The sequence below is a fragment of the Orcinus orca genome, chromosome X (assembly GCF_937001465.1).
Source record: "Orcinus orca chromosome X, mOrcOrc1.1, whole genome shotgun sequence".
In the NCBI taxonomy this organism is placed as follows: domain Eukaryota; kingdom Metazoa; phylum Chordata; class Mammalia; order Artiodactyla; family Delphinidae; genus Orcinus; species Orcinus orca.
The window spans coordinates 7,912,577-7,937,278 of record NC_064580.1 but is presented as its reverse complement, the minus strand read 5'-3'; the positions used below and the strand labels follow the sequence as shown (position 1 = coordinate 7,937,278).

The window sequence follows — 24,702 nt, the reverse complement described above, 5'->3', positions numbered from 1 at the left end:
ATGGAATAGAGACTAAAAAAACAAGAGAAAAGATCAATAAAACTAAAAGCTGGTTCTTTGAAAAGATAAACAAAATTGATAAACCTTTAGCCAGAGTCATCAAGAAAAAAAGGGTGATGGACCACATCTATCACATCAGAAATGAAAAAGGACAAGTCACAACTGACCCCACAGAAATACAAAGGACCTTAAGAGACTACTACGAACAACTATACGCCAATAAAATGGACAACCTTGAAGAAATGGACAAATTCTTAGAAAGGTACAACCTCCCAAGACTGAACCAAGAAGAAATAGAAAATATGAACAGACCAACTAACGTGAATGAAACTGAATCAGTAATTTTAAAACTCCCAACAAACAAAAGTGCAGGACCAGATGGCTTCACAGTGAGTTCCACCAAACATTTAGAGAAGGGTTAACACCTATCCTTCTCAGACTATTCCAAAAAAGTAAAGAGAAAGGAACACTTCTGAACTCATTCTATGAGGCCAGCATCACACTGATACCAAAACCAGACAAAGGTATCACAAAAAAGGTAATTACAGGCCAATATCACTGATAAACATAGATGTAAAAATCCTCAACAAAATATTAGCAAACCAAATTCAAGACATTAAGATCATACACCATGATCAAATGGGATTTATCCCAGGGAGGCAAGAATTTTCCATATCCATAAATCAATCAATGTGATACACCACATTAACAAATTGAAGAATAAAAACCATATGGTCAGCAGAGAAATCAAGACGGCATAGTAGGAAGTGGGACTCACCTCTTTCCACAAATACCTCAAGAATATATCTACAAATGGAACAATTCTCACAGAACACCTACTGAACAAAAGCAGAAGACTTCAAACACCTGAAAGGACAAGAAAGATCTCCACATACCCGGGTGTGAGAAAGAAAAAAAAAAAAAAAAAAAAAAAGAGCAATTGGGATGGAATCTGCACCCCTGGGAGGGAGCTAAAGGAGAGAAAAGGTTCCCGCACCCTGGGAAGCCCCCTCACCAGTGCGGAGATCAGCTGGGACAGAAAAGGAGCTTCTGAGGATTAGAGGAGAGCACAACAACTGGCTGGCAGCAGGCAGGACAGAGAGAGAGACCTACACGGAAGGTCCGTGCCACCATCCTGCACGCCCCAGCCTGAGACGCGTGTCCTCTGGTATGGGTGGGGGCTGAGTGCTGGAACTTGGGGTTTAGAGGACAGACCTGGGAAGAGGACTGCTGTTGGCTGCATGGAGACAGCCTGAAGGGGCTGGAGTGTGGGGCACCACAGTGGGGAGTGTTCTCAGAAGCAGCCCAGGCCGCCACAGAAACGGAGCACCCTTGTTAAGCGGCATGCAAAGGGAGGGGCGGGGCGACCATAGCAGCCTCTTTCGCCACGTGCCAATCCCTGCCTCTGCAGGCTCCAGGAGAGGCTCCCACCTGGGCAGGCTCTCATGCCCCGGCCACCTCCTTGGCAGCCCCAGGAGCAGACACTGGTGGGTTGCCCACATGCAGTGGTGGGGCTGAAATTACAGCTGAGCCCCAGGGGCTGTGCAACTTAGGAAGCGGAGCTGAAATCTCTCCTGGGCTGTGTGAACCACTGATCTATACCTCCACTGACGGCTTTGCAAATTCATCACCTGTGGAGCATCCGAATGGACAACAGGTGCTCCTGTGGCTGGGACAGGTCTGACCTTAGCAGCTGGGGGCTTTGTGGGTGCGTACACATGGGGGCTGGGCTGGGCCAGAGTCTGAGCTGCCTCCACAGCTCCCACAGCAGGTCCAGGTGCATGATAACTGCAGTCCTTGGACCTGACTTCAGTGGATCTGTCCTGGTGGCCTGGTGCAAACAGTGCCTGAGAGACACCAGGGCCAACTGCCGGCACCCCCACGACTGAGGTGGGGCCGAGGGCAATGGCAACCACAGTGTGCTTTGTGAGCCCGCATGATGGGCGAACAGTGACACGACAGAGCACGCTCACAGGTGAACAGCTCCAGCGGAGGAACACTCAGTGGCTCCTCTCCCAGTGGGAGCCCTCCAATCCCACCTGCCTCACATGCAGATCAGAACTGTAGCTCAGAAACAGACCTGGGGGCTTCCACTCCAGCAACTAGGGAGCAGACCCTGCCCCTGACAGGGCAGTGACAACCACAGAGCAAAGAGGATGCCCCACTCAATATCCGTAACACCAGTCACACCTACCAAGAGGTCAATGGCCAGCACACACGGAGGAAAGCGGCGGCAGGAATCCATACTGAAAACAGCCCTCACGCCAAAAAATATCAAATCCACGCAGGCTACACAGGGACATTCCCACATAAAGATAGCCCTCCAAGACCACAGTATAGAATTATTTCTAAACTCAAAGAGCAAGAGAAATACAAGTAAAATGAAGAAGCAGAGGAACCACATCCAAATAAAAGATCAAGAGAATTCCCCTCGAAGAACAAACAATGAAACAAACCTCTTCAGTCTAATAGACACCGAGTTCAAAAAGGAGATAATGAAAATACTGAAGGAATGAAGAAAGGCTATTGACATAAATGCAGACTACTGTAAAAAGAACTAGAAGCTATAAGGAGGAGCCAAGAAAAATTAGCGAATTCATTTGAAGAGAAGAAAGCTGAAATAAAGGCTATGAATAGGGACCTCCCTGGTGGCCCAGCGGTTAAGACTCCACGCTCCCAAGGCAGGGGGCCCGGGTTCGATCCCTGGTCAGGGAACTGGATCCCACATGCCGCAGCTAAAGATTCCACATGCCACAACTAAAGATTCCTCATGCTGCAACTAAAGATTCCGCATGCCGCAACTGAAGATCCAGCACATGGCAGTGAAGATCCCGCACACTGCAACGCAGATCCTGTGTGCCACAACGGAGACCCAGCACAGCCAAATAAATAAATATTTTTAAAATAAAAAATAAAGGCTATGAATAGCAGAATGAATAAGTGATCTGGAAGATAAAATAATGGAAATCACCCAATTAGAACAACAGCAGAAACCCAAATGAAAAAAAAAATGAAAGCAATATAAGAGACCTATGGGATAATAGAAAGTGTGCCAATGTATGCATAATAGGGGTTCCAAAAGGAAAAGAAAGAGAAAAGAGGATTGAAAATGTATTTGAAGAAATTATGGCTGAAAACTTCCCAAACCTAAAGGAGGAAACACATATCCAGATACAGGAAGCACAGAAGGTTCTGAACAAGATAAACCCAAACAGACCTACACCAAGACATATTATAATAAAAATGGCAAAAGTTAAAGATAAAGAGAGGATTCTAAGGGCAGCAAGAGAAAAACAAAGAGTTAATTACAAGGGAACCCCCATAAGTCTATCAGCTGATTTCTCTACAGAAACGTTGCAGGCCAGAAGGGAGTGGCAAGAGATATTCAAAGTCCCGAAAGGGAAAAAATCTGCAACCTAGGATACTCTACCCAGAAAGATTACCATTTAGAATGAAAGGAGAGACAAAGAATTTCTCACACAAGCAAAAACTAAAAGAATACAGCAGTACTAAACCTATCCTAAAGGAAATATTAAAAGATCTTCTCTAAATAGAAAAGAAGTAAGAATATGGAGGAAAGGGAAGATCACAATTGGAAAGTAAATCACTTAAATAAGCCAGTACACAGATTTTTTTTAAAAAATCAAAAAATTTCTGTGAAAGCAATGATAACCACAATGAATAGCAAAAGGATGAACATGAAGATGCAAAAGAGGACATCAAAATCATAAAATGTAAAAAAAAAATCATAAAATGTCAGGGAGGAGAGTAAGAGAAGGTAGATATTTTTTTCTAGAATGTGTTTGAGCCTATATGACTACCAGTCTAAAGCAAGTAGATATAGAGGGGTTAACATACTTAAAAAATAGGGCAACCATAAATCAAAAACATACAATAGATTCACAGAAAACAAAAAGAAGAGAACAAAAGCATAATACAACAAAAATCATCAAGCCACAAAAGGAAAAACAAAAAAGAAAGGGACAAAGAAGAAATATAAGATCAATGGGAAAACAAGGTTTAAAATGTCAATAAATAGATATCTATCAATAATTACCTTAAATGTCGAGGGACTAAAGGCTCCAATCAAAAGACACAGAGTGGCAGATTGAATAAAAAAAAAAAACAAGAGCCTACAATATGCTGCCTACAAGAGACCCACTTTAGGGCAAGGGACACACATAAAGTGAAGAGATGGAAAAAAGATATTTCATGCAAAGGGAAATGACAAGAAAGCAGGGGTCACAATACTCATATCAGACAGAATAGACTTCAAAACAAAGGTTATAAAGAAAGATAAAGAAGGACACTATATAATGATAAAAGGATCAATACAAGGAGAGGATATTATACTCATTAACATATATGCACCCAATATAGGAGCACCCACATACATAAAACAAATACTAACAGACATAAAAGGAGAAATTGACAGGAATACAGTAATTGTAGGAGACTTTAACACCCCACTCACATCAATGGACATATCTTTGAGACAGAAAATCAATAAGGCAACAGAGATTCTAAATAACACAATAGAGCAGTTACACTTAATTGTTATCTTCAGGACATTACATCCAAAAAAAAGCAGAATACACATTTCGAGTGCACATGGAATATTCTCTAGGATTGACGACATACTAGGGTCCAAAACAAGCCTCACCGAATTTAAGAGTATAGAAATTACTTCAGGCATCTTTTCTGACCACAATGGCATGAAACTAGAAATCAACCACAGAAAAAGAAATGAGAAAGAAAACAATTACATCTAAACAACATGCTACTAAAAAACCAATGGGTCAATGATGAAGCCAAAGAAATTTAAAAATACCTAGAGGCAAACGACAATAAAAACACAACCATACAAAATCTATGAGATGCAGCAAGAGCAGTTCTTAGAGGGAAGTTCATAGTGATACAGGCCTTCTTCTGGAAATAAGAAAAACCTCAAACAAACAAAACCTAAAGTCAGCAGAAGGAAGGAGATAATAAAGGTCAGAGGAAATAAGTAAAACAGAGATTTAAACAGCAATAGAAAAAAAGTCAGTAAAACCAAGAGCTCGTTCTTTGAAAGGGTAAACAAAATTGACAAACCGCTGACCGGCTCACCAAGAAGAAAAGAGAGGAGACCCAAATAAACAAAATAAGAAATGAAAGAGGAGAAATCACAACTGATACCACAGAAATATGTACTCAAATTGATGGGAAGAGGTAAAATTGTCATTATACACAGATGACATAATATTATATGTAGAAAACCCTAAAGACTCCACACAAAAACTACTAGAACTGATCAACGAATTCAGCAAGGTAGCAGGATACAAGACTAATGTACAGAAATCAGTTGCATTTCTTTACACTAACAATGAAATATCAGAAAGGGAATGTAAACAAACAATTCCTTTTAAAATGACATCAAGGGAGTTCCCTGGTGGTCTAGTGGTTAGGATTCAGCACTTTCAGTGCTGTGGCCTGGGTTCAACCCCTGGTGGGGGAACTGAGATCCTGCAAGCTGCGCAGTGCAGCCAAATAAATAAAAATAAAATCACATCAAAAACTAAAATACTTAGGAATAAACCTCACCAAGGAGGTAAAAGGCTTATATGCTGAGAACTACAAAACATTAATGAAGGAAATTAAAGATGATTCAAAGAAACGGAAAGATATCCCATGCTCTTGGATTGCAAGAATTAATATTGTTAAATGCAATAAATATTGTTAAATGCAATCTATGGATTTAAATCTATGGATTTAACGCAATCCCTATCAAATTACCCATGACATTTTTTTTTTACATAACTAGAACAAATAATCCTAAAATTTATATGAAGCCATAAAGGACCCCGAATAGCCAAAGCAATCCTAAGGGAAAAGAACAAAGCAAGAGGCATAACCCTCCCAGACTTCAGACAATACAACAAAGTACAGTAACCAAAACAGTGTGGTATTGGCACAAAAACAGACATACGGATCAAGGGATCAGAACAGAGTGCAGAAATAAACCCACACACCTACAGTCAATTAATGTTCGACAAAGGAGGCAAGAATATTCAATGGGAAAAGTCTCTTCAGCAAGTGGTGCTGGGAAAGTTGGACAGCCACATGTAAACCAATGAAGTTAGAACACACCCTCACACCATGCACAACAATAAACTCAAAGTGGCTTAAAGACTTAAACATAAGATATGACACCACAAAACTCCTAGAAGAGATCATAGACAAAACATTCTCTGACATCAATTGTACCAATGTTTTCTTAGGTCAGTCTCTCAAGGCAATAGAAATAAAAACAAAAATAAACAAATGGGACCTAACCAAATTTACAAGCTTTTGCACAGCAAAGGAAACCATAAACAAAATGAAAAGACAACCTGTGGAATGGGAGCAAATATTTGCAAATAACGTGACTTAAGGCATTAATTTCCAAATATTTGCAAATAATGCGACTTAAGGCATTAATTTCCAAAGTATACAAACAGCTCATACAACTCAACAACAAAAAAACAAACAACCCCCAAAATGGGCAAAAGACCTAAATAGACAATTCTCCAAAGGAGACATACAGGTGGCCAAGAGGCACATGAAAAGATGCTCAACATCACTAATTATTAGAGAAATGCAAATCAAAACTACAAGGAGGAACCACCTCACACCAGTCAGAACGGCCATCCTTAAAAAGTCTACAAACAGTGCTGGAGAGGGTGTGGAGAAAAGGAAACCCTTTTACACTGTTGGCAGGAATGTAAATTGGTGCAGCCACTGTGGAAAACAGTATGTAGGCTTCTCAAAAAACTAAAAATACAATTGCCATATGATCCAGCAATCCCACTCCTGGGCATATATTTGGACAAAACTATAATTCAAAAGGTACATGCACCCCTATGTTCACAGCAGCACTATTCACAATAGCCAAGACATGGAAACAACCTAAATGTCCATCGAAAGAAGAATGGCTAAAGAAGATGTTGTGTGTATACACACACACACACACACACACACACACACACACACACACACACAATGGAATATGACTCAGCTATCAAAAACAATGAAATTTTGCCATTTGCAGCAACATGAATGGACCTAGAGATTATCATACTAAAGAGGAGTCAGAAAGAGAAGACAAATACCATATGGTATCACTTATTTGCAGAATCTAAAATACAATACAAATCAACATATCTATGACACAAAAACAGACTCAGATATAGAGAACAGACTTGTGGTTGCCAAGGGGGCTGGGGGAGGGGAGGGGAGGAATGGGAGCTTGGGATTAGCAGAGGCAAACTATTATACACAGGATGGATAAACAACAAGGTCCTACTGTATAGCACAGGGAACTACATTCAATATCCTGTGGCAAACCATAATGGAAAAGTATACGAAAAAGAATATACATATAACACTGAATTTCTGTACTGTACAGAAGAAATTAACACAACACTGTAAATTAACTATACTTCAATAAAACCAAAAAATATATATGATCATCTCAATAGATGCAGAAGAAGCTTTTGACAAAGTTCAACATTCATTTATGATAAAACCTCTCCAGAAAGGGGGCATAGAGGGAACATATCACAACATAAGAAAGGCCGTCAATGGCAAACCCACAGCTAACACCATACCGAACAGTGAAAAGCTGAAAGCATTTCCTCTAAGATCAGGAACAAGACTGTGATGCCCACTCTCACCACTTTTATTCAACATAGTACTGGAAGTCCTAGCCATAGCAATCAGACAAGAAAAAGAAATAAAAAGAATACAAACTGAAAAGGAAGAAGTAAAACTGTCACTGTTTGCAGACGACATGATACTATACATAGAAAACCCTAAAGTTGCCACCAGAAAACCACTAGAGCTCATCAATGAATTTGGTAAAGTTGCAGGATAGAGAATTAATATACAGAAATCTGTTGCATTTCTATACACTAACAATGAACTATCAAGAAAGAGAAATTAAGGAAATGATCCCACTTACCATCACATCAAAAAGAATAACATACCTAAGAATAAACCTACCTAATGAGGCAAAAGACCTATACTCCAAAAGGTATGAGACACTGATGAAAGAAACTGAAGATGACACACACAGATGGAAAGATACACTGTGTTCTTGGATTGGAAGAATATTGTTAAAGCGACCATACTACCCAAGGCAATCTACAGATTCAATGCCATCCCTATCAAAATACCAATGGCATTTTTCACAGAACTAGAACAAGCATTTTTTTAAATTTGTATGGAAACATAAAAGACCCTAAATAGTCAAAGCAAACTTGAGAAAGAAGAATAGAGCTGGAGGAATCACACGCCCTGTCTTCAGACTATACTACAAAGCTACAGTCATCAAAACAGCATGGTACTGGCACAAAAACAGACTCATAGATCAATGGAACAGAATAGAGAGTCCAGAAGTAAATTCACACACTTACGGTCAATTAATCTATGACAAAGGAGGCAAAGATATACAATGGAGAAAAGACAGTCTCTTCAGTAAGTGGTGCTGGGAAAACTGGACAGCTACATGTAAAAGAATGAAACTAGAATATTCTCTAACACCGTATACAGAAATAAACTCAGGGCTTCCCTGGTAGCGCAGTGGTTAAGAATCCGCCTGCCAATGCAGAGGACACAGGTTCAAGCCCTGGTCCGGGAAGATCCCACGTGCCACGGAGCAACTAAACCCTTGAGCCACAACTACTGAGCCTGCGCCCTAGAGCCCGCGAGCCACAACTACTGAAGCCTGTGCACCTAGAGCCTGTGGTCTGCAACAAGAGAAACCACCACAATGAGAGGCCCGCGCACCACAACGAAGAGTAGCCTCCGCTCGCCACAACTAGAGAAAGCCCGCGTGCAGCAACAAAGATCCATGCAGCCAAAAATAATAAAATAAATTCATAAAAAATAAACAAACTCAAAATGGATCAAAGATCCAAACGTAAGACGAGAAACGATAAAACTCCCAGAGGAAAACATAAGCAGAACACTCTTTGACATAAATCATAGCAATATTTTTTAGGATCCATCTCCTAAAGCAAAGGAAATAAAAGCAAAAATAAACAAATGGGACATAAACCTGGAGACATATTCTGCATAGAACAGTAATTCTATGAGACTGCTTTTGGAAAGGATACGGCTGCTCCAAAGTATAGCTATTATATACTTTGGAAAAGAGGGAGGAGGGACAAATTAGGAGTTTGGGATTAACATATACACACTACTATATATAAAATAGATAAACAACAAGGACCTACTGTATAGCACAGGGAGCTACACTCAATATTTTGTAATAACCTATAAAGGAAAATAATCTGAAAAAGAATAAATACAGACATGTAACAATCGCTTTGCTGTACACCTGAAACTAACACAACACTGTAAATCAACTGTACTTCAATTAAAAAAAAAGTATGGCTATCATATCTTTTCTTTCTGTCCTTCCTTCCTTCCTTCCACAGCTCAGAAGAATCCACAAATTTCTGCTTTCCCCTGAGGGATTTTTTCTCACCCCTCCCCCTCCCTTTTTTTTCCCCCTCCAAAGGATTTTTTCCTCTGTTGGAGTGTAAGTTCCCTGAAGGGAGGGGTTGCGCTTAATCATTACTTTTTAATATCTCTGGTACCTAACACGGTTTAGGATATTTACTAAAAAAAAAAAAAAAAAAAGGGGGAAGGAAGGAAGGAGGAAGGAAAGGACAGATTGAGGGAGGGACAGAAGGAGCAGGAAGAAGGGAAGGGAGACAAGAAGGGAGAGAGAAGGAGATCAGGGGAGAAAAGGGGAGAGAGAGAGGGAGGAAGGGAAATAAGTGAAGGAAAAAAGAAAAGGAGGACATCAATGTTAGATTCATGCAGTACACAATTCAAATTTGTTACGAGTGCTAAAGAATTTATTCAAGTGATGGTTGGCCTAACTCACTCTCATTTGTTGCCATATAACACAGAGATGGGTGGTGCTTCCAGGATCCAGCATCTCACGCAGAACAAAAGGAAGTGATGCGCTGGTTTAGGTGATACAATAGATATAGCGGAATAAAAACTGACAGCAAGAGAAAATAACCAATGACGATGAGTCCGTAGATGCTCACTTAATCCCTATTAACTTAATATTAGAAAAGGGAACAAACGTTTCTGCTTTGGAGCCATGAAGGAGAAACAGAATTAGAATAAAACAACAAGCATAAAGGTCCCCCAATCCATCACCCCGCCTTCAAGCAAAGCCAAAAAAACTTGTTTTTTCCCCTTCTACAGATGTTTGAAGGAAACTCCACTTCTTGAAAGGTCCTCTTTATATCACATCAAGTTGTCAACTCTCAAATTTAGTCTGTTTTCTCCAGTCTAGTAATATATATTTATTAACGAAATTTTTGAAAAATAAAGACGGACACAAAAAAAGCAAAGCAAAATAAACATCCAAATGCTTCTGGGAATCACGTAATCAATGAAAATTTTCATTTCTGAAAAACCCCATTTCTGCTACATATTATTATATGAATCATTCTGCCTTTACATCCTGATTCAAGACCTAATTCTTTATCGGCCATTAATGAGAAGTGTTGTATATTTTTGAAGTGTGTTTAAAAAGTCTTATTTTAGGACATGGGCCAACAGGCAAGGTTCGCCAACTCATTAACCTGCTCCATAAACTTTAAACCACTGTTTCCTACGGGAGAAAAACATACCTGGGAATAGTTACTATTTTAATTCTTTCCTTCTATTTCAAGACCGCTTTACCCCCATTTCATCTGAATGAAAATTACTTGAGAACGTTTCCTCCCTTGTGCAATAAGGGACTTAACGACTTAATTCTGGTTAAGAAATCCAATTGCTTCCATCAGTCAAAGAACCAGAAGCTAAACAAAAATTCAGAACCAAAGGAAATCTGTCATGATGGTGTAGGGAGCCCCATGGAGGGTGCTGCCACTCAGAGGGACCGGCAGACAGAACCTTCTGACCTTGTTAACTCTGAGCGGAGTTTCCTCAAGCTTCTGCCGGAAGAAGGAAGGAAGGAGTGTGGCCCTGTGTACTGTTTGTCCACAACCATCTCCCAACTATTTCCTTTCCAACGGAGAAAGGGAACTGTTGGGCTCAGTTCGTATGAATGCCATTTGTTTTTCAACTTCAGGATTATGTTCTTTGGCTGGGAATTGGGGAATTCTGCTTCTGCGGGCCCCAGCCTGAAAGCCATCACTTCTCCAACTTCTACAGGCCGGCGCTGGCGTCTGGGCCACTCAGGAGGCTTCTCGGCTTCCAGGGGGCCCGCGGCCAGGGCTTCCTGCTCTGTCAGGGGCAGCCTGCTCCTGAGCCTGGAAGGGGGCTGCTTTCTGGGACCCGGGGCTGGGTCCGTGCCCACATTTTAATGACAGGCTGGAGCCAAGTGCCTCTGCGATTGGGAAAGCTATATGCTTGCTTGGGGCTTTTTAGTCATAAAAAGCTTTTGCAGGCATTGTTCCCAGGCTGTTTCCACCTTGGCCTTGGGATTCTGAGCTAAATAGTCCGCACGCTGTTATCAATGGTCAACATACCCTGCCAACATATTAGGGCTCTCCAGTGTGGTCTGGCCTTGTACAGAATCGGTAAAAGACATAACCTCTGTCTCGAAGACCTCGTGCCCCTAAAGCCTGGTAAGCATATGTAGATACGAATGCTGACAATCAATGATTGACAAACATCTGAAACATAGTAAAACCTCGTTAATCCACTGTTGCTGGTCCCAAATAGCATGTAATTCAAAGCAACTGCTGTTCCTGTCCTCCATTGTTCTTTAATGAAAATATTCAATAACTCGAAACTGGCGGTGGGATGTTTATTTTTCCAGGTCCCTGGCACCTCTAATTTTCAGGACATTGCTTCTAATTTTATTTTCATGATTAAGTAATAGATATTATTTTCCTAGATCTGCCCGTCAAGCTCTCCGTAAGAAGTTTCACCGTTGCAGCTACAATGGCATCAGTGTTCTGATCAGAAAGCTAAGTCTCACATCGTCCAAAGAAACTGTTAACCTCAGCTAGAAATCTCAGCATGGATTAGTGACTTCATTTTTTAAAGGAATTTTTATCTGACTTTTGAAAAATGATATATGTTTATCGCAGGACGTTATGAAAATAAAGAATGGCACAAAGGAAAACAAAAACTATGCTCATGACCCCACAAGCAGAGAAAACACTGGTTTATCTACCTCAGGCTCAAGGTTATGAAGATGTCGATCCAGAAGAGATGGGGGGAGGGGGGGAGGGAAGAGAGAGTCACTCCTTTATATTCTGCTCTCTTCACTTGAAAACACGGGTACCTTCTTCATACCAATTGGGATCCAGAGATCGCGAGTAGAGAATTCAGCCACTGTTGCCAACATGGTAATAAACTCTATTTTCCATGAAACAGAATTCATGATAAATTAGACACAGCTCCCATTTCAATTCCTCAAGTAAAGAGAAACTCATTACAAGATGGTCTCATGCAGGAAGTGAAAACACAGGCTGGACCCCAAGGACAATTTTATATGCTTGATGCTACATCAGGGAGATTGAGTTAAACCAGTGGTTCTCATTTTGGAGTGATTTTATCCCCCAGAGGATACAGGACTTTTGCAGTGTCTGGAGACGTTTTTGGCTGTCGCATCCTGGGGAGGGGGTGATACTGGCATCTAGTGGGTAGAGACCAGAGATGCTGCTAAACATCCTACAATGCACAGAACAACAAAGAACGTCCCTACGGCAACAAAGAATGATCGGGCCCCAGGCGTCAATGGTACTGGGGCTGAGGAACTCCGAATTAAACTCATCCCATCCTTATCCACAGAGAATCACAATCTAAGAGGCCACAAGGATGCAGAGAGAAGAGACCAGATGGGCTGCCTTTCTGATGATTTGGGGGGTGGACAGATGTTCTGACAGCAGAGCATAATGTTTAAAAGCAGTGGTGTGAGGGACTTCCCTGGCGGTCCAGTGGTTAAGACTCTGTCCTTCCACTGCAGGGGACACAGGTTCATCCTCTGGTGGGGGAACTAAGATCCCACATGCCATGCAGTGCAGCCAAAAAAAAAAGCACTGGTGTGAAATATCACTAATTATTAGATCAAAACTACAATGCAGGGGGCCTCCGTTCAATCCCTGGTCAGGGAACTAGATGCCACATGTCGCAACTAAGAGTTCGCCTGCCGCAACTAAAGATCCCGCGTGCCGCAACAAAGATCCCACATGTGGCAAATGAAGAGCCTGCACGCCGCAACTAAGACCCGGCACAGCCAAATAAATAAATGTCTTAAAAAATCAAAATTTAAGATAAAATAGTAACACACACACACACACACACACACACACACACACCAAAAAAAACAACAACAAACAATAAATTCTGGAGAGAATGTGGAGAAAAGGGAACCCTCCTGCACTGTTGGTGGGAATGTAAACTGGTACAGCCACTATGAAGAACAGTAGGGAGGTTCCTTAAAAAACTTAAAATAGAGCTACCATGTGATCCAGCAATCCCATTCCTGGACATATACCCAGAGAAAACGATAATTCGAAAAGATACATGCACCCTGATGTTCACTGTAGCACAATTTACAATAGCCGAGACATGGAAGCAACCTAAATGTCCATCGACAGGTGAATGGATAAAGAAGATGTGGTGCATATATACAATGGAATATTACTCAGCCATAAAAACGAATGAAATAATGCCATTTGCGGCAACATGGATGCAAATAGTGATTATCATACTAAGTGAAGTAAGTCAGAGAAAGACAAATATCATGATATCACTTATATGTGGAATCTAAAAAAATGATACAAATGAACTTATGTACAAAATAGAAACAGACTTACAGACTTCAAAAACAAACTTATGGTGGGACTTCCCTGGTGGTGTAGTGGTTAAGAATCTGCCTGCCAATGCACGGAACACAGGTTCGAGCTCTGGTCCGGGAAGGTTCCACATGCCGCGGAGCAGCAGAGCCCGTGAGCCACAACTACTGAGCCCACGTGCCACAACTACTGAAGCCCACACCCCTACAGCCTGTGCTCCACAACGAGAAGCCACTGCAATGAGAAGCCTGCGCACCGCAACGAAGAGTAACCCCCGCTCGCCACAACTAGAGAAAGCCCGTGCACAGCAATGAAGATCCAACGTAGCCAAAGATAAATTAAAGGGCTCCCCTGGTGGTGCAGTGGTTGAGAGTCCACCTGCCGATGCAGGGGACACGGGTTCGTGTCCCAGTCCGGGAAGATCCCACATGCTGCAGAGCGGCTGGGCCCATGAGCTATGGCCGCTGAGCCTGCGCGTCCAGAGCCTGTGCGCCGCAACGGGAGAGGCCACAACAGTGAGAGGCCCGCGTACCGTAAAAAAAAATAATAAATTAAATAAATAATTAATTAATTAAAAAGAAGAAAAAACTTATGGTTACCAAAGGGGAAAGGTGGGGGGGGGGATAAATTAGGAGTTTGGCATTAACATCTACACACTACTATATATAAAATAGATAATCAACAAGCACCTACTGTATAGCACAGGGAACTCTATTCAATATTCTGTGATAACCTATATGAGAAAAGAATCTGAAAAGGAATGGATACACGTATATATATAACTAAATCACTTTGCTGTATACCTGAAACTAACACAACATTGCAAATCAACTCCAATATGAAATAAAAAATTTTTTTAAGAAAGCACTGGTGTGAAGACAAAACGAGTGTAAAATAGTTCAATGCCTTGCATATTGTAAGTGGCTCTATAAATGGTCACCATTATCAGCGTGGGCTAAGTCCAGTAACCTGTGATACTTGGCTTCCAAACTGAGACGCACGGTGGAGATGTCATCTATGAACAAGTCAATAAAGGGCTCTCAGAAAAACTGGAATCATTTCTTTAAGAATTCACTTGAGGGCTTCCCTGGTGGCACAGTGGTTGAGAGTCCGCCTGCCGACGCAGGGGACACGGGTTCGTGCCCCGGTCCGGGAGGATCCCATGTGCCGCGGAGCGGCTGGGCCCGTGAGCCGTGGCCGCTGAGCCTGCGCGTCTGGAGCCTGTGCTCCGCAACGGGAGAGGCTGCAACAGTGAGAGGCCCGCGTACCGCAAAAAAAAAAAAAAAAAGAATTCACTTGAGTTCTAAACAAGAGCCATGCATCACGGGTTACCCTTGTTCTGTAATCATGGTATAATCCAATGGTCTCAGAAATCCTTCTGGCTATAGATTGCTTCCCTGATGCTAAGAACCTTCTAATGACAAATGCTAAATGAATTTGTGGTAAATGTTGTAACGATATTCTATTGAACAGTTTTCTAGCCAAGTAAATCTTTGGCTTTAGAATTCTAGACAGCTATCATCTGGCCGTCCTTCCCAGCATTAACTAATCACCAGTAAAAAATACAAATGTCATTCACAAATCATATCAAAGACGGGAACAGCTGGAATCAAATTCAAGAGACTGCATCATTTTATCATCTTGACATTAATCATTCTACATGGATAGCACAGGCAATCTGGAGCAGAGAATAATTTATGTTGCAATATAAATGTTAACCATTTAGGCCTGGGAGGCTCTTTTCCTTCTCCCTCCCCCCAACCCAGAGCGCCCCTAGAGACTCAAGTCCAAAGATGACATGAAAATGTTTTATGAAACATTATTTATAAAGCAGCCTTGAGAGCTGGAAAAGAATCCCAATATACACAAGGCTGAATTGTCTGACCATCTAGGTTAGGGGTCAGCAAACTACATCCCGCAAGCCAAATCCAGCCCAGTGCCTGTATTTCTATGACCTGTGCACTCAGAATGATTTTTACATTTTTATTTTATTTATTTACTTAAAAAATTTTTTTGGCTGTGCCACATGGCTTGTGGGATCTTCGTTCCCCAACCAGGGATTGAACCTGAGCCCTCGGCAGTGAGAGCAGGGAGTCCTAACCCCTGGACCTCCAGGGAATTCCCGACTTTTACATTTACATGGTTGGGGAAAATCTAAAGAATAATATTTGGTGACATATGAAAATTAGACGAAATTCAAATTTCAGGGTCTATAAAGAAAGCTTTATTGCAACACAGCCACGGCCACTTGCTTCCATATTATCTGTGGCTACTCTCGTGCTACAAGGACAGAGATGAGCAGTTTTGGCAGAGGCCGTATGGTTCACAAGTCCTAAAGTATAATCTAGCCTTTCATAGAAAACTGTTTGCCCATTCTGATCGAGGGATCTAGGGACTCAACACTGTATTTTTTCCTATGCAGTAATTACAAACTTCACTAAATATCTGTTGAGTTTACCTGCTTTACTGCAACCCCCCAATAGGATAGCACTTCAGTATCTTGATGGGCAATTACCTCTCCCCCATTGTGAGTGGTCTTGGTGGGAAAGCAATTCCCAACTCACCCAGTCAGGATGTCTGCCATTCTACTGAAGTTTTCCTAGCTTTACATCTATACTTCAAGGGGACCTCCTTATAATGAATTCTTCATGTATCCATTTGCCAAATACCTATGGAGCGCTGTGTTGGCTATTTCCCAGGCACTGTGCTAGGGTCTGCACAAGGTGAACCAAGTCTTAGCACCTGTGGAGGGTCCATACCTAGAATAGATGCTAAAGAGCCAAACAAGTAAATGGACGAGTAGCTTCAGATAGTGATGTGTTACAAAGACAAGGAGTGAGAGAGGTTGGCTAATGTCAATTAGTAGTCAGGAGTGGTATCAATGAGTCACGTGAAATGTGGACTGCCCGTTGACATGGACTTGGAAATGTCTAGTGGAAAGTTTGTAGCTCAGAGACATTAAAGCTAGAGGTAGAAAATTGGAAGTCGTAAGTCTATAAGGAGAAATTTAAATCCCTGCTCATCTAAGGAAAGAGCATAGAGAATGAGGCAAATGTGATACCGAAGGAAGCAATGGTTTAAGAACAAGGAAGTGATTCTGACGAGGGAAATTTCAGAGGCAGGTCTGTAAGGTACCAGCACTAGCTTGATGCAGATTTCAGAGCATGACAGTTCCCACTGCAGGTGGTCCAGAGGGACAGTGGACAAAAGAAATCCCCTCAATATACAGTCAAGCAGGACATCTCACTTCCCTCTTTGCCCAGGATGTGGGAAGACAGAAGCCCTCAATTAATTTCAATACTGAGTCATGGGCCGTAGCTGAAGATCTGGTTGGCTGGTTCATGGGTGGAAGAAGCAACAATGAAGGGACTGGTGATACGGGTGGGAGGCAACAGGCCTTGATGAAGAGGTCTAGAACGTTAAACCTTTCATGTCATATCTGAACGCTAATCTGCCTACCCCATTGCAAAGCGTGCAATTTCCTAGAAGCAGTAGAGCAGAAAACGTGGCTACCCACCAAAATTTCTTCTGCTCTCTGCTTAGTATAGAGTTGTCAGTAGGAAATGGCCGCTCAGCTAAAGGCGGCTGTTCCCAGATTCCCCTGCAGTGAGGTGTGACCGGGTGACTGAGATCCGGCCCATGAAACGTGAGCAGAAGCAAGCCCCAATCCTAGGCCTGCTTATACATCTCCTAACGTGGAATTCTCCCATATGCTCTTGCCCTCCTGGGGGCTAGAATCATGACGACCCCCATACCCAGAGCAACGTTGGAAGTTCTGTGTGAAAAGTGGTGGAGTTTCCACCACCCTGGGCCCCAGATGTGTGGGGGAGGGAGGGACAGTCTGCCAAACTCTTCACTTACCCAGTACTGTTTCATGATCAAGAAACGGACTTCTAAGTCAGACAAATGGACTTCTAAGTCAGACAAAGACAAATATCATACGATAGCACTTATATGTGGAATCTAAACAAATGATACAAAGGAAATTATTTACAAAACAGAAACAGACTCACAGACTTAGAAAACAAACTTATGGCTACCAAAGGGGAAAGGTAGAGGGCGGGATAAATTAGGAGTCTGGGATTAGCATATACACACTACTGTATATAAAAGAGATAATCAACAAGGACCTACTGCATAGCACAGGGAACTCTACTCCACACTCTGTAATAACCTATATGGGAAAGAATCTGAAAAAGAGTGGATACGTGTATAGGTATAACTGATTCACTCTGCTGTACACCTGAAACTAACACAACATTGTAAATCAACTGTACTCCAATATAAAGTAAAAATTAAATTAATAAAAGAGAAATGGACTTCTGTGGCATGAAAGCCAATACACATTTTGTCACCTTTTGTTAACAGCAGTTCGTCTACCTTAATACAAACCTGAACCCCGTATGAGATAAGGTACTCTAGGGTAACCTGGTGGGTCACAGCAACATTTATTGGCCACCCCTAGCTGGCTGGCAAGTTGCAGGTGACAATAGCAGAGACATGACTTCCCATCACCTTTGCCATATTCTATTGGTTAGAAGTAAGTCACTAGGGCAGCCCACACTCAAGAGAAAGGGACTGCACAGGGCATGAGTATAACAAAGTGAGGGTCATTGGGGGGTGTATTAGAGACAGCCTGCCACACTAAGTAACACAAAGTAGTTGCAATAATGAAATATAAATCCCTCTCTCCCCCTTTATGATATACTGATTGCCTTGAGGTAGAGGAATCAGCAGAGAGCAGCCTTGAACAAGACATTGGGGGGCGGGGAGTACTACCAAAGGACAGGGTCCCAGCAAAAGGCTGGGACTGCCACAGTGCACAAGTTTCTTGTTCAGATCAACAAGATCCTCTTCGGTTGAAACTTGAGATTCAACGTGACCTTCCCGATGTTTCTCCCCTTTCCCTTCCCCAAATGGCCTTGTAAAACAAGCAAAATAGTGAGGCTCCCGATGGAACCATGTCACGGTCAACACGGGTCATTAAGTTGGGATGTCTATGTGTTTTTCACAATTAAACAACTAAATAATTTTCAGTAACTTAATAAAATGAATGCCCAAATCCTGAGAGTCGTCTCCTTTGGAGCCAAAGGCAGGAGATGTGGAGGATCCGGCACCATTACTTTATTCATGATTCCAACAACAACTGACCTCTTTTGGTCGTTTATTTTCGTTCTTGGTGTTAAAAAGGTCTATCTAGGCTAAACCATGAGTAGGAGATGGAAAACTGAAATGAGCTTTTTCTGCAAATTATTTAGAGATGCCCAGAAGCCATTCTGTAACACTGGTATTTTTGAGGACCAAGCGACGTGAATATCCACAGTGAAGTGCTATGCTGACTTACAAAAGGTCCCCAGATGAAAGCTTGCAAGGGAGGCTGATCTTCTATTGATATAAAACAGATAAACCCGGACACATCTGATTAAAATTTCGGTGGAGCACGGAGAACTCCAGCTGCCACAGTCCCCTTTACTTCCCTCCAGTGGGCACTAAAGATGTCCCACAGAGCCGATTTGAAAACCACGGGGCTACCCAGCTGGACGGCACTGTTCCTTTATCTTTGGGGGCGTTTACTCTCCAAGGTAAATTTGGTCTGCTTCTTTACCCTGGAAATCCTGGCAGGCAGGAGCTTGTCGAGTAACACCTAGAGACTGCATTTGGAGAAGGGTATTTTAGAAGAGGCTGGATGTTTTGGGGCTAAGAGGTTGCCCCCTTCTGAGACCCAAACAAATGTGGAGCAGGGACTTCCTTAGCCTTGAAGAGGGCTGAGCTGGGAGAAGGATGACGTGGAGAAAGAAACACTTTAAGGGAGATTCTGGAAAACACCATTCAAAATCACTTCTGACCCAGCTTTGGAAGTACTTGTCTCTAGTTTCTTGAGAGTCACTCTCAGAATCTAAAAAAGCAAGTTAAATTTAAAAATTTAAGAAACTATAGGAGGCTACTCTGAATTTTTATAATGGTGTGTCAGCACGGCCTCCGTCAATCCAAATTTTTCCTTTTCTTTGAATTCACTAATTTAAATTTATATACATTTAAAAATTCGTGAAGACTTCATATAATCATTGTAGCTTATTCATGTGCCCCAACCTTAGAGCAAACCATTTGGACAACAAATTCATGGAATCTTTATATATAGTCTTTACTTATTTGTCATACATTTTTTGCTGCATTAATGGTAATGACTATAAATTCTTGACAATGTCAAATTAAGCATTATTCAACACAAGAACTTTTCCAAAGAAAAGAACTTTCAAAGCAGAGTTGAACTCAAACATTCATCTGCTTTTTTTCCAGTTAATGATATTGACATTTTACTATTAGTTCATTAGAGCATGAAACTTCCTGTCTTATTTTTGAAAAGCTATTTTAGTACTTCATATAAAAGTAACTCTATACCACTGGGACACAGCAAGTGCAATGAAACCATCAACCGCTCAGTGGGAAAGAAACCATTGCACGCCACTAATCATTATTTTAAATGGAGCACATTCTAGACCTCTCACCTCATAGAGGCAGTCTGTACTTTTTATCACAATAGGTTCCTCACAATGTCTGTAAACACTAGGGTGGTGAAAAGTAGATCTTTTTTAAACTCTTGCCCATGCCCTGCAAACTCACTATGTTACCTAGAACCCTTTATTTATTTATTTATTTATTTATTTATTTGCAGTACGTGGGCCTCTCACTGTTGGGGCCTCTCCCGTTGCGGAGCACAGGCTCCGGACGCGCAGGCTCAGCGGCCACGGCTCACGGGCCCAGCCGCTCCGCGGCACGTGGGATCCTCCCAGACCGGGACACGAACCCACGTCCCCTGCATCGACAGGCGGACTCTCAACCACTGCGCCACCAGGGAAGCCCAAACCCATTCTTGAACTAGCTGGTTTAAAGCAGTCTCCCTCTGCTCAACTGTCAACTTCTGGAATGCAAAAGCCACCTCTCCGATGATTCCACATCGCGGGTACCCACACAGTGGTTAAGGCATTTGGGGAGCCCGATAGATATTTGAGGACTGATAGAATGCCACCATCATGTCACTAAACTGACAACCAAATGGAAAGTCAGTGTCCCCGTCACTACTGCTGCACCACAAACCACCCCAAACCTACTGCCAAAAAATAACCATTTCATTATGTTCACAACTCTGCGGGCCAGGAATCTGGAAAGGGCAGAGGAATGGCTTATCCCTGCTCTACAATGTCTAGGGCCTGAGATGGGGGCAACCCAACAGCAGGGCCTGGAGTCATTTGGAGGTTCATTCACTCACACACCTGACCTCTCTGTGGCTGCTTGGGCTTCCACACAGCATGGTGGCTGGGTTCCGAGAGTAAAAATCCCCAAAATAACCAGGCTTGGAAGTCACCACAGTCACAAGCTCAATGAGGTTCACACCATGAAGGGCCTCGGACACATGACGGTAGACACCCCAGTGTACACACGCGAGGGCCATCTGGACATTCTGCAAACAGCAGCCCCTTGGCCAGCTTTCAGGCCTGGGCGTGTGCCCAGCAACACTGTCTGCCCTCAGACACAGGAGGGACGTTGGGAAGAATCCATGCAGGCTTAGAAGCAGCCTTGGGCATTTGGGCAGGGAATTCCTAGGTCTTGGGTACAAGGCATGTGGTCCTGAAGGGGTCACCACATCCACTTAGCCCAGTGGAATCCTGGGCTTGAGGAGAAGTGTAGACAGAGGACTCTTATGACATGAGGTCCAGGACTGGTGTCCAGGGGAGACACACTGAGGAGTACAAAGTGGAAGTGTTATTCTGACTCAGCCACTTAGAAAAGGTATCAAGGTCTAGAGGACATCGGTTCTGCCTTTTCAAAGATGCATTTGTGTCTGCAAGTATGGCTGTTGGCATCGATACAGATTTTGCTGTTGGTATTATTCAGGTTAAATGGTAGACAGAAAACCACTTAGTGGACTAAATATTTTCCTTTTACGTTGTTTTGGTGCAGTGTAGGAATCACAACTTCAAACACAAATGGTCATCACATGGGGCCTGGCTTTGAACTGTACACCTGAACTCTCTTCTGGGCTCCTACTACCATCCGCATGTGCAACTTTATGAAGGCAAATTGACCTCTCTGAGTCTGCGAAAAGAGCTTATGAGTCTTCTACCAGATGTGTAAATCTATAAGCAAACAGACTTAAAATTCTTGAGCAGAAGGTATCATATAAATGGACCGAAAAACCGCCAATTGCTCGTTGCTCAAAAGGAAATGAGCACCATAAAATAAAGTGAAATGAAATGAAATACAGAATAATAGCTTACACTTTATTAACTGTCCTTAACGTTAAGGTGTGGTATCAGCAGACATTTTCTGTAGAGTGACAAAGAGAAATATTTTTGGTTTTGCCAGCCATATAGTCTCTGTCACAACTACTCAGTGCTGCCACTGTAGTGCGTAAATAGCCCTAGACAATATGTAAACAGATGAGCATGGTAGTGTTCCAATAAAACTTTAATGACAAATACAAGCAGAGGGCCAGATCTGGCCTAAAGGCTGTAGTTTGCCAACTCCTGCTCTATGTTAAGAAATAATATCTGAGGTCATTCCATTCTGTTAAGCAGTGTGAACACCTCAGTCATTATATTAAAAATAAAACTAAGCAGTATGACTCTAATCTTGACTACGACCTCCAGAATGTGCTGGAAGTCATCAGCAATGTTAATGGACACCTTTGCCTTTTTTTGTGAGCCGGTTTGCTTTTAACTGAAACACAGCTACCGTCATCAGCAGACACAGCCCGGGCTACTGGGATTCTGTGCTCATTGAGTTCGTCATACAGGATCAATGTAAAAGAGCAACGTAAAAAGGAACTTTTTTCTAAAAATAAAAGGCTATTTTTACTTACGAGATTATTTACTTTTCTTTGGAATGTTGTTTTTCCTAGATCCATTTCCAAAGTAAGAACTATTGAAACTGTTTTAGATTTTTTTTTAATTAAAACTATGTATGTGCAAGATACATAAAGTCATTGATCTCAACCAATAAGAGAGATCAAATAAGAATGAAAAGTACCATGATACAAGACCAAGCAAAGCAAGCAAACGTAGAGCCATGGCTTTTCAAGGCAGGAAGAGCTCTTACAATCCATCTGGTGCAGCCCCTGCCCTACTGGATTGCATGACTGCATCCCTGAAGAGGAGAGTTCTCAGTTCTTTGCAGGAGTACCATGTCCCAGGGACCCTACTCAGGCAGGAAGATGCAGTTCCTGGCAGGGAAACCAGGCACTTCCCAGGCATGCGTGCTGTGCTACCAGAGCTGGGACACAGGAGTCACGATGTGTGAATGGCCCAGCCCTGGCAATGCAGAACCCAGGTCAAGGAAAGCAACATCAGTTCCAGATCACACCACCAGTGGACTTGAGATTGAGGAGAAAGACACTCTCAGTCCTGCTTAGGACTGACCCAGAAACCGCTCGGGAAAGAACATACAGTGGCAGGCCCAACAGCAGGCTGGCGGGGGGGGGGGGGGGGGGGGGCAGGGCTGACAGTGAGCGACAGTGACCTGCCGGTACTGGATCAGCCAGTTTAGTCAATGCTTGAGACCCCTTGAGTGGCTGCTGCCAATAGCATCTTCTGCCCTATCCAGTCGCACTTGCCTCGTGCTCTCTTGACTCGCTGTGTGCTTTTGAGCAGGTTATTTAACTCCTCTGTTCTTTAGTCTTCTCACCTTACAAAAATAGGGGGAAAGCAATTTCTACCCACTTCACAGGACTGTTGAGACAATGAACTCATGCCTACAAGGCGCTGCTGCGGGAAGCTATTGTTCTGCTGCCCAAACTTCACCTACTTGTATGAATTCTGTGTTTATTTTCTGTATTTCGTGATGCTTTGACATTTGGGGGTGGTTCATCCTAGAAAGACCTGCCATCCCAAAGCTAATTCCTAGAGACAGCAAACCAGTCAATCTACAGCCCATACCTGGCAGCTGCCTCCCTGATAGGCTCTCTCAGACTGAGCCGCTATCCCTGGCATGATCTGCGTGTTTGTGCACTCCCTCCAAATTCATATGTTGAAATGAAATCCTAACCCCCAACACGATAGGAGGTGTGGCCCTTGGGAGGTGATTAGGTCATGAGGGTGGGGCCCTCATGGATGGGATTAGTGCCCTTATGAAAGAGACCCCAAAGAGATCTCTAGCTCCTTCCACCATGGGAGTATGCAACCCAGAAGAGGGCCCTAACCAGAACCTGACTGTATTGGCAACTCTGATCTCAGACTTCCAGCTTCCAGAGCTGTGAGAAATAAATTTCTGTTGTTTATAAGTCACCCAGTCTACTGGATCCTGTTATGGCAGCCAAAATCAACTAAGACAACCCCCCTGCCCTAGTATCACCCCAGGACCAGCTACTGGGCAACTAGGGAAAGTCCCTACATCCTGAAATTATTCAAACTAGCCAATCCCAAGTGTGTATATCCTTCCTTGCCCCTTCCTAGCTGTGAAAACCACAGTAAAGCCTTTTGCCCATGATTTTCCTCAACCCTCCACTTCCTAACCAGCTCTAGGTCCCTTCCTGGTGTGGCCCTGTGTAGTGTGTCACGACTCCTGTTTCTAGAGATCTGTATGAACTTTCTCCCTAGTGATAATCATTTCTGTGTCTGTGTATCTTACCACACCTGATTAAAACAAATCCCAAGTACATTTTAACACACTGCCCTTCTCCAGCATCTGTATCCCCAATCCCTCTGGTACAACGTATTGGTTATCTATTGCTGTACTACAAGTTACCACAAACCTGGCAGCATAAAACAAACATTGACTATTACAGTTTCTTTGAGTCAGGAGTTTGAGCACAGCTTAGCTGGGTCCTCTGCTTCATGGTCGTCACAAGTTGGCAATTGAGTGGCTGGCCAAGGCTGGGGTATCATCTGAACACTCGACTGGGGAA

General features: G+C 42.7%; 1 protein-coding gene across 1 annotated transcript in view; it reads left to right on the top strand.

Annotated features, from left to right (window-relative positions):
• MID1 (midline 1) overlaps nucleotides 1-12,224 on the top strand; it is a 677,015-nt gene extending 664,791 nt beyond the window's left edge. Inside the window, exon 10 of the mRNA XM_033420201.2 lies at nucleotides 11,894-12,224. Within this exon, the coding sequence (XP_033276092.2) occupies nucleotide 11,894 (1 nt within the window). The 3' untranslated portion in view covers nucleotides 11,895-12,224. The remainder of the gene's footprint in view (nucleotides 1-11,893) is intronic.
• Nucleotides 12,225-24,702: the final 12,478 nt, after the last annotated feature.